The sequence below is a fragment of the Hylobates moloch genome, unplaced genomic scaffold (genome assembly GCF_009828535.3).
Source record: "Hylobates moloch isolate HMO894 unplaced genomic scaffold, HMol_V3 SCAFFOLD_18, whole genome shotgun sequence".
Lineage (NCBI taxonomy): Eukaryota > Metazoa > Chordata > Mammalia > Primates > Hylobatidae > Hylobates > Hylobates moloch.
The window spans coordinates 41,688,451-41,704,020 of NW_026652293.1; the positions used below are offsets into that span (position 1 = coordinate 41,688,451).

The following is a 15,570-nucleotide window of genomic DNA, read 5'->3' on the forward strand; positions in this document are numbered from 1 at the left end:
ATTTTAGAATTTGGTATAAGGAAAAACGTGGTCTCTTTCAAAGAATTGGTATAATTCTTTGACTCCATATGACTTGACACTTTTCCCAGTTTTGCCTTGGTTGCCTGAAGTTCAGTCAAAGTAACCCCCTAGGGGATTGCTTGAACAGGTGTTTGAGGCTGCTGTGAGCCATGATTATGTCACTGTGCTCCAGCCTGGGCAATAGAGAGAGACCTCATTTAAAAAAAAAAAAATAATAACTGCCTAGTCCAGGTCAGAGACCCATAGATAAGCCAGATCTGTCCCATAGATATTTGGTGTGGCGCTCACCAATCCAGAATTAAAACAATCTGATTTTCAACATTCTTTAGTAGTACTTTGAATACAAATATTAGTACTAATACTTTTCTAGTACTTTTCTCCTACCTGATACAGAATCAAATCACCTTGTCCTTTGCTGGTGTCTTCCCATGTTTATATGTATCGATATGTGTGCATTTTCCTCTTTTTACATCATTTCTAACTTGTGAGTTTTATTCCAGTAACTATTTAGTCACTTATTGTAAGCTTTCTTAAATCCTTTATGGAAGCAGAGTATGAATGACAAATAAATTGTTCTGTTCACTAATCAAAACTGCCAAGATCAGTGCAGCAGCTGCATTCCTACTGCATCCTAGGGCTAATGCTCTCTGGTGAGTCACTTGTGCCTGCTCTACCTGCCCCACCTGTCAAAGGGTCACCACAGCTGTAGGCTCTGCCCCACCATTCCCTCAAGCAGAAGGAAGTAACTTCTTCCTCACAGTAGTGAGTGAGAGGTCCGGACACCCTTGAGAAGCATCTACCCTATTTCTAGCATGCGACACGCAAACCTAGCTATAGGTGCCCTCCAAAGCACAGGGCTGTGGGGGATATGCAGAGGGCAGGGCTGGAGCCAGACCACTTGAGTTTGAACCATCGTTCTGCCACTAACCATCTAGGTGACCTTAGACGAGCTTTTCAATAGCTTGGTGCCTCAATTTCTTGCTTAATAGAGTGGGACAATGATATCACCTACCTCATAGGGTTGTGGTGAAGATCAAATGAACACAGGGAATGATAATAGTACTTTTCTGCTGAACAGGCATTGTGCTAAATGTGCTTTCATTCACAGAATCTTTGGAGAAACTCAATGGGGTCAGTTAATATGGAACTGAGCTCAGAGAAATTAAGTAGCTTGCCCAGCCAGGTGTGTTCACACAGCTAGCAAGCCGAGGAGATGCCATCGCCGTGAGGTTCAGCAAGGTGACTTAGAGGGCTACTTTCTGCTGCTCCATGATTTCCTCTTACCCTGCCTGTGTAAGCTCACTTACTCTTTCTACTCCTCACCCCACATACTTGGCAGGTAGTTGCTAACATATCACAAGACTGAGGATCCAGCTGTCATTACTAATATTTACTATGTTGAGCTGAAATGGAGAGAGATTTGTCCCGGGTTGAGGCCCAAGCTCCTTCTTCCGCTTTCAGAGGAGGCACTATGCTGCAAAGATGAGGAGCATAGGCCTGGGGGGTCCCACGGTGCCCTGAGTTCTAGCTCCATCACCAGCCAAAGGTTGCCTCCTCTGGAAGACTTTCCCAGCTCTCTTAAGACAGTGGAAGTCACTCCTCAAATGCTCCATCATTCCATTGCAGAGTAATTGCAATGGAATCTTTTCTGCTGTTATCTTTTACAGGTGAGGCCTCTGAGACACAGAGAAACTAAGTAACTCACCCAAGGTAAGTGGCTGAGCCAAGATTTGAGTCCAAGAAAATAGTCTTTGCCATTACACCTTAGATTTTTTCATAACTGTATCCATCTGTGTCCAACCTCCCTCCACCAGTAGACTGGGAATTCCTTGGGTACTGACATTGTGTCTAATTCTTCCTTGCCCTGCTACTGTCTAAGGCTGTTCCTGTCACATGTAGGCTTGTGCTGATGAGCCTTGGCTTAAAAAATGAAACGGCCATCAAGGCCCCTACACACGACTTTTCCAGATCTAGTCCACTGTCATCTGTCAGCCCAACTATCACAGCCCACCCAATCTCCAGCAGTGGAGGAGAGCAGAAAATGCATCCTGGTATCACAGGAAGGACCTGAGTAAAAGGTGCATTAATGGGGGCAAAAACAAGCCAGCAGAGTGATTAATTTGGCTTCCCCTTCAATATTCTGTTTACACAAGTTCATTATATAGCACTTAATTACTAATTTGCCCTACTTAAACCAAGAGTGCTTTTAATTTTTAATGAGATAAGGGAAGAAGATGCCTTTACTTAGTAAGGAGCAGCTATTTTATTTCCTTCTCTTGTTTTGCCCAGCCAATTAATAACATTTCTAAGGAAATGCATCCCTCTCATGAATTCTTTCTCCCTATCTTCTTCCTGACCTCCCAGGTTTAAAAAGAGATGGCAACAGACAACAGCCACTTAGAAACAAACTGAATTCATCTCTGACCTGGCTGGCTGGGCTGGACAAGGCCTTGTAACATGGAGTAACGTCGTGTTCACAAACAGTGCTATCTGATTTGGGCGGAGCTGGGTTGTATCTATTCCCAGGAATCATCAATAGCATATGTATACAGAACATAGTCATAGGTCTCCATATAAGGCAATCCCCCAACAACCCTGCTTTATTTCTTGGTGTTAATGTCAGATAATTTTAAGCACAGTCCTGGGATCGCCTACCAACAGTCAGGGGCATGGACTTTGGAGTCAGATCTGAATTTGGGTGCTGGCTCTCTCACTTGCTAGACCACAGGCACATTACTTAAACTTTCTGGGCCTGTTTCTTGTCTGTAAAGATGAAGTGAATAATCTAACTTGCAAGAATTAAATGTCATCTAAAGTACCTTAGCACAGTGCCAGGCTCAGGATAGGTACAGACAAATACTCATTTTCTTCTCTTTAGCAGAAGGTAAGGTAGGAAAATCAAAACAAGGAAAGGGATTCCAGCGTTTTTATCATTACCTACAGAGCAAGGAATCTAGTGTAGTGCTATTCAAAGGGCCCGTCTGTGGTGAAAGGAGTTTGCCCCAGGATGTAAGCCAGCACACCGATTCCTTCATTGAGAACATCTTGCTATGAATAAAATGACAGCTGAACTAAACAGTACACTTGGTGACATAATTGATTTACATTCTGATGCAAGTTCCTTGTTTCATAGCGAATCTGAACAAACCATTTAGAGACTGCCCTCTAGTCTGCAGACTGCTCTGAATAGTCCAGGCTGTTGACTCAGTTGAATGTCTCCAAGTGCTTCTGAAGATCCCTTCCCATCCTCCTCTGAGCTTAGAGATGTGGCCTTCTACAGAATACATCAACAGGTTCCCTTGCTCTCTGATTCTGATTCCAGCCAATGGTGAGGCTGGCAGGAGATTAGAGAGAGGGAGAATAGGGTTAACAGTGCAGCCCTTTTCTTCCAGGTTCACTGTGCAGTCTCTACACAGCCCTCTCTTCTGGGCATCCAGTAACTGCACTTTTCCCTCACCTCTACAGGCCCAGCTGTTACAAACCCCAGGGTCACATTCTCCCTGTGATTTCTCTATGTCTCTATGACTGCAATTTTGTAAACAGTCCCTCTTTTAAACCCTCTCAAATTACTCTAATTTGAGGGTGCCCTCTGTTTACCTGTGAGGACACTAACATTTACCAAAGGGATATTTTGATATACATTTAAATTCTTGCCATCTATTTCTGATACTAGTTTTTAAAATAATGGTAATCACTTAGCCCCATAAGAATCCATTTCCACTTGTGGCTCAGCTGAACAGTCCTTGGTTTGGGAATCCCAGGCTAGGACTTGGATTCTGGCTCTCTCACATTCTAGCCATTGGCTTTGGTAACTCACTCACTCTCTCTAACCCTGTTTCCTCATTTGTAAAATTATTATAATATTATAGAAAATGTCTTTATATACAACTTTTAATATGGTATAACTTTTTAAAATGTTCAAATTTCTTTGAAATGCATACAATTAAATACATGCTACTCAAGATTCTGATCCCATGCTAGTTTTTTATGGTTCACTGCAGAGGATCAAATACCTCTGTTAGGAAACTATAATTATGATTTCTTTTGTTTTCTTCTGCATATTCTTGATCATCTGCCTAAATGCTGCAACTGAAACTTTTTTAAGACTCTGTACCTTCCACACTCTGAATCGAACCTCAAACTTTTTCTAGTAGTATGTATGTGTGTGTGTGTGTGTGTGTGTGTGTGTGTGTGTATTTTTCAAGGCAATTTTTCCAATCACAGAATATTACTGATTTAACTTAAAGCCCTGTCTTTCCTGAGCTCTCATTTGAATATTATACAGCATGGATTTCATTGCTATTCATGAGTTATTTTAGTGTAAAGGAAAAAAAATAACCTATTTCTACTTTATTCCAACAAGAACATTTACAATAAAAAGTAAAGGCATAAATAGTAATTAGAGTGAGGAATTAATTACTTACAGGCACGTCTTTCTATGAGATAAATCTTACACATTTTTGTTTAGGTTTACACCAGTATGAAATGCCATCTTGAACAAAATCAAGTCAAACAGGTAAACCTTATTACAGAAAGAGAGTTCTGTAATCCTTTAAAATTTCTAAGAACTTAGTAGATGTTTAGCCCTTGGTTGCTTTTATAAAAGCCCAATTCTTACATTCCTGAATAAAAATTGTGGGGGGGAGGTGAGAGAGATATTTGGGAAAATGCGTTTTGTTAGCCTAAATCTTTGTGTTAATAACAACAGCATTTAAGTATCTTTTAATTCAAGTTATTTTAATCCATTAAAGTATTCCTTAATCTATTGTACTTCATTATTGAAGTATCTTTTAATTCATGTTCTTAAAGTGCTTTTTATATCTACCTAAAGTGCTTTTTATATCTACCTTTTTATATCTATAAAAAGTAAACAGGCATATATTATGATTAAAAGCAAATAAGTAGAGCAAAATAATACTGGTGAGTATGGTCATTCTCTGGGGAAATGAATTAGAATATTTCCATACCAGAGGGCACCTTGCTTATTTTTATTTCTGTGTTGGACACTCAACCAAGAAATGACGACAAATGTGTAACGCTATTTTTTGTAAACCATACCACCTTGTGAGAGGTGTCTCAGATGCCGTAGCGTACTTCCCTAGCAATGTATATGTATCTATAGGATATGGTCTGATGGAATACAAAGAGCATGGGCTTTGTATTAAACAAGTTATACAACATTTCTGTGCTTCAGAGTCCTCATCTGCACAAAGATTGCTGCTACCAACCACTGGGTTGCTTCAAGGGGTCTATAAATGACAATGGATGGAAATAACAGGTCCTGTTCTTCTTGTATCACTCTGTAAGGAACAGGAGAGTCAAATGATGTGTATCTTATATTGAAATAATTTCTTTAAAAAATTACAATTTTCAGTTAATGTTTTGACTTTTACATCCATGGTATCATTCTGCAAACTGGATTGGAACCAGAGGTTTTATAATTAATCAGAACCTGATCTATTTTTGTTTTATTCTATTTTTTTTTTTTTCTGGAGGGGTGGAAAAAACTCTTAAAAAAAAAAAGAATGTATTGTTAACCAGGCGTGGCAATAAGGATAATGAATGTTAGGGCCAACTTCATATTCTTAATTGAATTCTTCTTTCAATTATTAATTATTATACCATTCCAAAATTTTCTGTTGACTTTCTGAGGGACATTGACATATGGGACAGGATACTCAGAAAATTCAATCAGTAATCTGAATCTATTTAATTAGGAATCAGAATCTCATCCAGAAACACATGCTTAAGCAGAAAAGGGCAAAAGGCTACTAAAAAAAAAAGCTGATAATATCAGGACCATATGTGAAATAAGTAGGATTATAAGACGCCTGGGGATGAAAGCTAAATAGAACTAAAATGGAACTAAAATCCACGGCAAGAGATTCCTTATATACAAGAAATGTAAACCCTGAGTTTTCAGACACTATTGATGGGAGTATAAATTATTACTATATAGCAGAACCCTAAATGCTGGGCACACTTTTTGCCTGAACAATTATATGCCTCTAATTTTATTTTATAGAGATAATTTAGGATTTGTGCAAACATTTAGTTACAGAGATGTCAGTTGCAGCATTCTTTAAAACAGTGGAGAAAACCTAAATATTCAAGTCTGGAGGACTGGTGAAATAAGCTATAATATATTCTATTAGGTAGAAAATTATGCAGCCTACAAAAATGATGAATAAAGAAGTTTACTACATATTTTTGGGTATAGGAAAAAGGTCTAAAAAGATAAAACTTTATGCATTGTATAATAACATTTCATAATTTAAAGGTATAAATGATTTTAAAATATGTACAAAAAGACTAAGAGAATAGAAACCATAATATTAAATAGTTAATAAGTAATTAATTTAAAATAGGTTATTTTAGGATAACAAGATCAATGTCTTCACATTTTCTTTCATCTTAATTAAATTTTCTTATTTTTGTCCCCAATGAACATGAAATGTTAGTATTCCAAAAAAAGAAAAAAAAATCCAAGTAAACTAAAGTAAGCTTCATTTAGAGCCAGTTATATTCATCACCTGTTATCCATTTCAGAGCCTATGATTTTTGTATATAACATGTCTCCCATGCTGTTTTATTTTGTAAGAGTCAACTTTCTGTGATTTTTTTTTTTAGCTCTATTTGGCTTTCTGTCACCATAAATAACAGTTTTGCTATTTGCGAATAATAGTCTAAAATCAGACTATCTCCTGATTTGTGACCTATGGTATTTCTTTTCAGAAAATACACCACTGAACACTTAAGAAGCCAGAAAATATTTTTAAAGAAAAAACAAATCGAACAAATTAGAAAAAGAATGACAGGATAAGATACAGACCCAGAGAGATCTTCACTTCAATTCTGCTTCTGCCCTTTCTGTGTAGCCTTGGACAAATTACTTAAAACATCTCGAAGCTTGGCTTCCTATCACAGAAGGATAAAAACATGCATCCTGCAAGCAGGATGACTGTCAAGATTAAATGAGGTGTCTTATCTCAGGCTACTATAATAAAATGCCATAGACTGGGTACTTAAACAACAGAGATCTATGTTCTCACAGTTCTGGAGGCTCAAAGTCTGAGATCAGGGTGCCAAGAAATGGGATGGTTTCATACTTCTGAACATCTACAGTATTTCAGTTTTTCCTAACCTCTGGAAACTAAAATAATGATAATCAGCTTTATTTTACAAATAGCAAAACTGTTATTTATGGTGACAGAAAGCCAAATAGAGCTAAAAAAAAAAATCACAGAAAGTTGACTCTTACAAAATGAAACAGAATGGGAGACATGTTATATACAAAAATCATAGACTCTGAAATGCATAACAGGTGATGAATATAACTGGCTCTAAATGAATTTCATGAAAAAGAACAGAAAGAGAGGTTTCAGCTAAGCAATGAGGATGTTTGCAAGGAATGACCTCAAGGGTAGACCACTGCGGTCAGCATGGATGTTTTATCTTGTGGGCACACATTACAGAAAGGGTGAGTAATCACAGCTCTCAACTGGCCACTTGCATGTATTGGTCTTGAAGACACAGGAGTCTGTCTGGAACGTGACAGGGAAAGTTGATGGTGGGAGTGCACGGAGTCAGTGGTTTACAGGGGTGGCAACACTCACACAGTGGGAGGAAGGAAGGTCTGTGATTAATTGACTGATTCCAAGGGCTTATTTTCTTTACACTGGTACTCCCCTTAAAATGACTGCTGAATGCATTTTGATCTCTTGTCACTGTCTCCTTTTACTGATTTTTGCTTCAGATTCTTCCTCCGCTCCTTTTTCTCCAAGGTGGGGGGTGGCGGTTCAAGACAAATAGCACTGCTGGAATTAAAGCTTGTTTTGTCTAAATAGACTTGAATAAAAACTGCCCCTGAAGATAAGAAATTACAGAAAGCTAATGACATCTGCAGGGGGGCCTGAAGGAAACAGAAAGTGGAGAGCCATTTCATGTTGCTGTCTCTTTGCCGTTTGATTGAGTTTTCTCTCACAACGACTTGAAACTGCTTCTTGTTTTATTTATTTGTCCTTGTATTTCTTAGAATCTTTTAACTGTCTATGCTTAGAAAGTGTAAGCATAGTGATATTTCATAAACTTAGTTTTTTTCCAGTTTATTGATTTTCCAGGACCTGGGAGCCTAGAGAAGTGTTATGGAACACTCTCAGCTTCTAATTATAATTATTTGTTTTCCCAGATACTCAGAATTATAGAAGATCATTTTGTACTCTACTGATGATGGGGGAGGAATCAAGTAGAAAGGTCACAGAGGTCAAGACTACAGGGATTCCACATTCCTAAGAGTAAAGGGAGGGGAAGTGAACTGCCTTCTTTGTGTCCCCTCCCACCTATTCAATAGCTAAACTTTTACTGTGAGAGCAGCATATCTGTGGCTTGATTCCATATTTTTCATTAAACCGCAGATATAAAGCTGATCATGATTTGCCTTCAGGAATACTTGTCCTCAAGGAGATTGTACTCTTTAGTAAAGACACAGTTTTGAAAACTACTAAAAGGAAAACACCCTTTCTAAAGAGGGACAACTCTTTAAGATAGTATTAGTCATTGTATTCTTTAGAATGAACGAACGGCTACGTCAGTATCCTTTGTGAGATCCGAATTTGACAAAGAAATAGTAAGAAGACTTTAGATGCCTAAAGGGAGAGAGAGAGCAAGAAAGGACAGGGGAAGAGAGACAGAGACAAACTAAGAGGAGAATCTGAATGGATAAAAGAACAGAAGAAGGAAGCTAGGAATTGTCAGCATGTTTCAAAATTTGCAATATCAATAGATCTTGTTGTTGGCCAATCTCTCATTAAGGGCCCACCAGAAAATTCCATCCATTCTCCCTTCCCCTGATAAAATTCTCCCAGAATTGAGATACAGAGAGTCTACAATGGCTACAAGTAAAATCTACAGCTGTGGATCCTTTGGTATCACCCAAGAAAGGTACAGGACTCTACCCCTGGCTGAAAATCATCCATTCAGGGGCCTATGAAAACCCTGTCTCCTCAAGCACATTAAAATTTTTCCTACCTCTACTGTCTGGGTCCTCTGGATTCTTCCCAGCCTTCCCAGCATCTGAAGGAGGTGACTCTGGCTGAGTCTACCAAAATTGGCCTATCTAGATAAGAAGTGAAATCCTCCATCTAACCACCAGATGCGTGGTACATGAGAAGATAAAACATCTGACTTGCTGGAATAGTTGAGGTGCTGGCAAAAATTGCTCAACTTGCTTAAGGAGGGAAAGGCAGGTACCCTGCAAACCAAGCCAGGGTCTCTGAAGTTCAAAGAAAAGACTGTGTTGAAGTTCAGGTTGAAAATATGAATCACAGAAAGAAAGCAATTCAATTTTGCCTCACCTTGCCAGAATCTGGAGCTGGTCCTCAGACCTGGGGCACAAAGGTCGGCCCCTCTTCTTTGGAGGGGAGAAAATGGCGCCAAGTCTACATGCATTTTCATTTCCAAAGCAGTTCCAAACATTTTATCATTCTAATGACACTGATTACACCTGAGAGGTCACTGGAACTTTCAGAGGCTCTTTATCCCGATAGTCCCATGTGGGTGGCAATTCTTATTTAAACATTAAAAAAAAAAATACATAAAACAGACAAATAAAACAAGCACCCAGAGAGAACAAGTGACATCGTCTGAGGACAGTAAAGCAAGCACAGAGCTCCAGACTATGGCGATTCTGTCAGATAAGTGATGACAGATAAGACCTAAGGCCTCTCTCAGCTGGGGGCTCCCTTTACTAGACTGTGTCTCCTGAAAACGATCAGGACAGGCACACACATCCTTGGGTCGAATAGGAGACATGAGCTTGTCTTTACAATGCTGTGGGCCTTGTAGCTGCTACTCAAGTCATCAGTTCCAAATCTGATCTACTATATCTTAGATTCTGTTCCAGAAGACTAACAGCAAATCTCACATAGCCAAGATGTCAGTGTGGAATTAAGCTCAGTTTCCCATTAGGGGAAGATGTGGGTGGAATTCCTTTGGAGCTGGAGATCCCAGTTTTGAATAAGATATCAATGAAGCCATAAGTCATGGTATGAAGAATCTAGTACAGCAGCCTCATCTTGACAGGCTATTCTCTGTTTGAGCTACAGACTATCTCCTGATTTGTGACCTATGGTATTTCTTTTCAGAAAATACACCACTGAACACTTAAGAAGCCAGAAAATATTTTTAAAGAAAAAACAAATCGAACAAATTAGAAAAAGAATGACAGGATAAGATACAGACCCAGAGAGACCTTCATTTCAATTCTGCTTCTGCCCTTTCTGTGTAGCCTTGGACAAATTACTTAAAACACCTCTGAAGCTTGGCTTCCTATCACAGAAGGATAAAAACATGCATCCTGCAAGCAGGATGACTGTCAAGATTAAACGAGGTGTCTTACCTCAGGCTACTATAACAAAATGCCATAGACTGGGTACTTAAACAACAGAAATCTATGTTCTCACAGTTCTGCAGGCTCAAAGTCTGAGATCAGGGTGCCAGCAATGTCAGGGTCTCATGGGAGCCCTCTTTTGGCCTGTAGAAATGGACTTCTTGCTGTGTCCTCACATGCCAGAGAGAACAAGCAAGCTCTCTGGTGTCTTTGTATAAGGGCCCATCAGACCATCATAACCCATCAGACTAGGCTCCTGCCCTCATGATTTCATCTAACCCTAATTAGCTCCCAAAGCCCCACTTCCATATACCATCACATTGCGGGTCAGGGCAAATTTTGCAGGAATACAAATATTCAGTTCACAACACAGGGTAACCTCTGCAGAAACTTAGTAAGCATCCCTCCTATTTTGACCAGTATAATTTGTCGCAGGAAGGGCAAGATATTTAATTGTGAGAACATCTCCATCAGCTGATACACTAAAATAATAATTGACAATTCATTGATATTTCAACAACAAATATCTCCATGTGCTATTTTTGAGGAAGGACGAGACTATCCAGAAAAAGTCGAGAATTGAACTATACCATCTTTGTTTAAAGACTCACTCAGAACCCACAAGAATTCATAAGTGGATTTAATTCCTTGTGAGGGAGATTTCACAGTCATTAGTTTCAGAGGCTTGGATAGCGTGTAGTGTACCACATTTTCCAAAATGCAGTACAAACAACATGACACTTTTACGTCTGTCTGTTCCTAACAGTGTACCCTTAAGTTTTGGATCTCTATTGCCCAATCTCTGTGGCTCATGAAGCATTGTTATAGGTATTAGGAAGATTATACAAAAAGTACCTAGCACAGTGTCTTTGGCACATAAGAGGTTCACAAGAAACGAAGCTCTAATTGCTGAGCTACTAGCTACCTGGCTTGTAGTCCTAAGCTTGAGACCATGGGCAAGTCATTTGGACACTCTGCTGCTTAGCTGAACAAATATCTCTTGAATGTTCAGTTGAGAAGTGGGAGCCAGACTTCTTGATTCTGGCATTTACTAGCTGTTTCATTTAGGCTGAGTTATTTAACTTCTTTATGCCTCAGGTTCCTCAACTATAAAATGGGGATAATAGAGCTGTTGCAGGGACTAAATGAGCATGCTTGACACACAGAAAGAACTCACAATGCGCTGTCAATTACTATTACAGATAAGGGAGTAGAAGTACAGAGAAGACTGTTGAGGCCACAAGAGCTGGTAGGTAGTCAAGCTAGGATTTGAGCCCAGGTGGTCTAATGCCAGAGCCTGTATGCTCTTAGTTTCCATACCACATTCGTTCTTTACCTTGTATTATTTTAGCACTCAAAACCTCTCCACAAAGCCCCATGTGTGCAAAGTCTTTCGCAATTTGGTGGGAGGAAAAGTTTTGCCTCTCACCAGAAACTAGTATGTTTCCTCTTTTTGAAAACAAGAATTATGCAATTTATCATGTGTTCTTTTTTGTCTTGCCTGCCAGGAAGCTCAGAGCCAAATTATGTGTTTAATCACAGCCACCAAATTGTTTCCTTCTTCCTATATCTTTGTTCCTTATTTTCCCTTTTAATTCCTTTTTTATTTAATACTGACATTTTCATTTGTGTCTCTTGTTGACAGACGCCTTCAAGGTATTTGGAAAATGGTGAGGTTGACATACGCAAATAAAAATCTGAAATACACATGAAAAACTGAAATTTTGAGCCTTACCTGTTTCATGTGCTCAAAGAAAAGTGGTCAAGGGGAAATTTAAAAGGAATAATTTAAAAGGTATTTTAAAGAAGAAAGAAAAAAAACAACTGAAAAACAACGACCAACACGAACTGAGGCCAAGTCAAATGAAAACTGCAATAAATATGTCTGAGGCTAGAAGTGTTTGTGCTTTCCCTTGCTGGAACCTATCATTTCTTAATTATATCCTGTGTGTGTTTTGTAAAATGCAAGCTGCTGTCAAGAGGAAGGATGGCCTCAGACAGAGGAGGAGCCACAGCCCACCCCCTGGTCTTCACATACCTGTACAGAAGCGAAATCCCCTGAGGCACAGGCACCCAGAATAGCAGCACCCACAAGAACGGACTCCACCTCTTGCGACAGGACCACAGGCATGCCTGCGCAGGACAAGGCCACACCTTGGTTAGGGAGCAGAGCCAGGGCAGTGTGAGAAGCCAACAAGCAGCCGCAGTGGCAAAAACACCTGACATCAGGGCAGCAGCAGGCCCCCCTCCCGACTCCCCGCAGTCCTCCCTTCCTTGTTCCTTGGGATTATTTGGTTCCAAAAGATTTCACTGCCTGTGCCTGCTGGTGCAGTAGCCAAGAGCCCAAGGGAAACAACACCATATATATCAACTCACGAGACCTCAGTGCCCAGGTTTTTCAGGCTTCTGCGAGCTGCTACCTGCCATTTGGTTCAAGTTCAGATCCACAGATGTTTATTAAGCGCTCTGCTGGCCGAGGGAATACTGAGATGAATAGGACTGTGCCCTGCTATTCAGGTTTCAGAGGGAGATGGATGAGAGAGATGAAGGCTACAGAGGGGGTTGGTTCTCTAACTGAGATGTGCTAAGGGAAAGGTGACAGCAAGAGAGGGTGTGATTCATCCCTCCAGGGGCTTCTCCCCTCTCTCAGGGTGCATGCCACAGCCCTTACGGTGGCTGACAAGGGGCTCTCCCTCCCAGATCTGGCCCCACTTCTCCCCCTCTGATATCCTCCTCCTCTCCTTTCAGCCACGTAGTCCTGGCCTCCTTGCTGCTTCCTGAGTGTGCTTCGGGGCCCTTACCCATGCTGTTCCCTGTCTGGAACACTTCCTCCTAGATGCCCACATGCTAATTGCCGGCCCCTCCAAGTGTTTCCGCAAACATCACCTTCTTACTGAGCTTTCCCTGGCCATCAGATTTAAAATTACAACTTCCCTCAACACTCCTTACCCCCTTAACTGCTTCATCCCACCTTCCAACATTGTATTTTACTTACTTATCTTGTTTAATGTCTGTCTCCCCTGCAAAAACTTAAGCTACATGAGGGTAGGGACTCTGTTTTGACTACTGCGGAATCCCTGGCATTTAGACCAGTATCTAGCACATGGTAAGTGACTGAATGATGAGTCACTTACATTTCTGGGGTGTCGGTCATCACAGATTACGGTGGAGATGAGGCTTAACCAGGCATCTGAAGGGTGAGCAGGAGTCCACCAGGCAGGGAGGAGCCCTCCGTATGCCAACGCCCAGAGGTTGAGGGTTCATGGTAGGTTTAAGATTAATAGAAATAACTTAGGATTCTTAGGTCTATAATGTATAGATCAGTCTGCTAATCGGGAGATGGCAGCAAACTTTACAGAGGTAAACTTGTGGTGTAAAAACCATCTTCTACTCAAGCCATAAGAGTTATTTTCCCAAAGCTTAGATTTCTTTTCCTATCTTGTCTGAGAAGGCACTCTCTCTACATCCCAATACCTCCCCACTCAATTCTTTCCTCCAGCTATCCAGAAAAAGAGGGCAGGGGACTAAATTCCCACAGACACCCCAGAGAATTTAGGAATACCAGCCCTCAACTGGGCCAGGGCTTAAGACGTTGCCAACATGGTGTCAGGTGGGGTGGGAATGCTGGGAGAAGCTCAGACCTGAGTTTATTTCCTGGTTCCACTAGCTCTGTGTCCAGCAAGTCACTTACACTCTTTTAGCCTTGGTTTCCCCAAATGCAAAATGGGGATGATGATAAGATGTACCACACAGGTGTGTTGTGAGGCTTAAGGAGAGGGCACAGACTTGGTGCTTAGCACATTTCCTGGCCTACAGTAAGCCCTGGAGAAATGATGGCTGCTACTGTTAGAATTCAGGTGGATGGCAAGTGAAGCCTCTCTGCATGAACTAGACCTGGACTAAAAACTGGATAAGTGGGGAAGGGACGATAAAGGTTCCCATCAACCATCCAGAGGGGAAGGACAGATGCCCGGCCACACTGCAGGGCTGTGCTGACCCCAGCAGGAGAGAGCACTGCAAGCCGCTGAAGAATCCTAGGAATGGTACAGATGGGTGTGCGACTATGACCATCAAGCCTTCCCTATGGACCTGGGACGTTTTTGAAGACAGTGCCTCCAAACACCATTTACTTCCCGGGCCTTCCTACCCTGCCAAAAGCTCCCTGAGTTGTGAGCAGGGAGGAACTACTCACAGGCCCCTCCCCTTGCGAACCAGAGATGTGAGTGAACCTGGTGAATCCCCTATCAGCTCTCAAGTTGCTGCCCAAAGTGCTCTGAACCCAGACTGCCAGGGTTTGAATCCTGGCTTCCCCACTAACTTAGCTGTGTGATCCTAGGCAAGTTACCTAACCTTTCTGTGCCTCAGCTTTCTCATCTCAAAAATGGGGTTAAAATTCCGCCTATCTCATAGAGTTGCTGTGAGAATTAAAATTGCTATTACAATAAGGCTCTTAAAATGGTGCTTGGCTTAGAGAAAGCACTAAATTAGCATTAGTTATTATTCTTAAAGTTTACCTTACTTCTGAAGTCTCTCCTTACACCTGTTACCCAGGGTGAAACCAGTCCACTGCTTCCATTTGCCTCTAAGACCAATCCCACCTCTTCCCTTCCTCCCTCCACCTACTCTGAGCCTGGGAGACTGGCCAGTGGGGATCACAGCTGTGGGCCCCTGCCCACTGGTTACATCCTTGGCTAAGCTTCTGCTGGGCTGCCCTCTTCACACATCCTACCAGGCTCAGATTGCCTGCTCCCTACCCTCACCCTTGTGAACCCAGGGGTGGAAACACTGTTAGAATCCCAAGGTACTTGTTGGTTGTCTGGGCTTCCAGCACCCTGCCCACAGCTCTGTACACTGACTATTCAATTTCCCTCCGGTTAACTTAACTGGAGTGTGTATCTGTTCCCTGCCTGGACCTGACTGACACTGACACATTTTGTCCTCTGGGTCCCCACTCTACTCACTCTGGATATTGGTCATAAGACCAAGGGCACTTTTTCTGTGTTTTATAAAGAACCTCCTGGCTGGACATTACTGTTCTTAGCATCCCTGTGACAACCTCAGGGCTTGGCACACTGGTGTGCACAGAGAATGCTTTTGAGTGAATAAATGAAAGAACAAACAATTAAAATAATGAGTAAGACCAGAAGAGGGAAACCCCTACT

The 15,570-nt window shown here is 41.2% G+C and overlaps 1 protein-coding gene across 11 annotated transcripts in view; it reads right to left on the bottom strand.

Moving 5' to 3' along the window:
* The window catches only part of FGGY (FGGY carbohydrate kinase domain containing), a 478,411-nt gene that overhangs the window by 108,763 nt on the left and 354,078 nt on the right, over nt 1-15,570 (bottom strand). For 7 of the 11 annotated variants that reach the window (XR_009210731.1, XM_058430526.1, XM_058430525.1 and 4 more), the window contains one exon: nt 12,447-12,541. The exons of the other annotated variants lie outside the window; for them this stretch is intronic. Coding sequence is in view for 6 of the 7 variants with exons in the window: in XM_058430526.1 (XP_058286509.1) it covers nt 12,447-12,541 (95 nt within the window). In the remaining variant the exon portion in view is untranslated. The remainder of the gene's footprint in view (nt 1-12,446; nt 12,542-15,570) is intronic. 11 annotated transcript variants of the gene reach the window in all.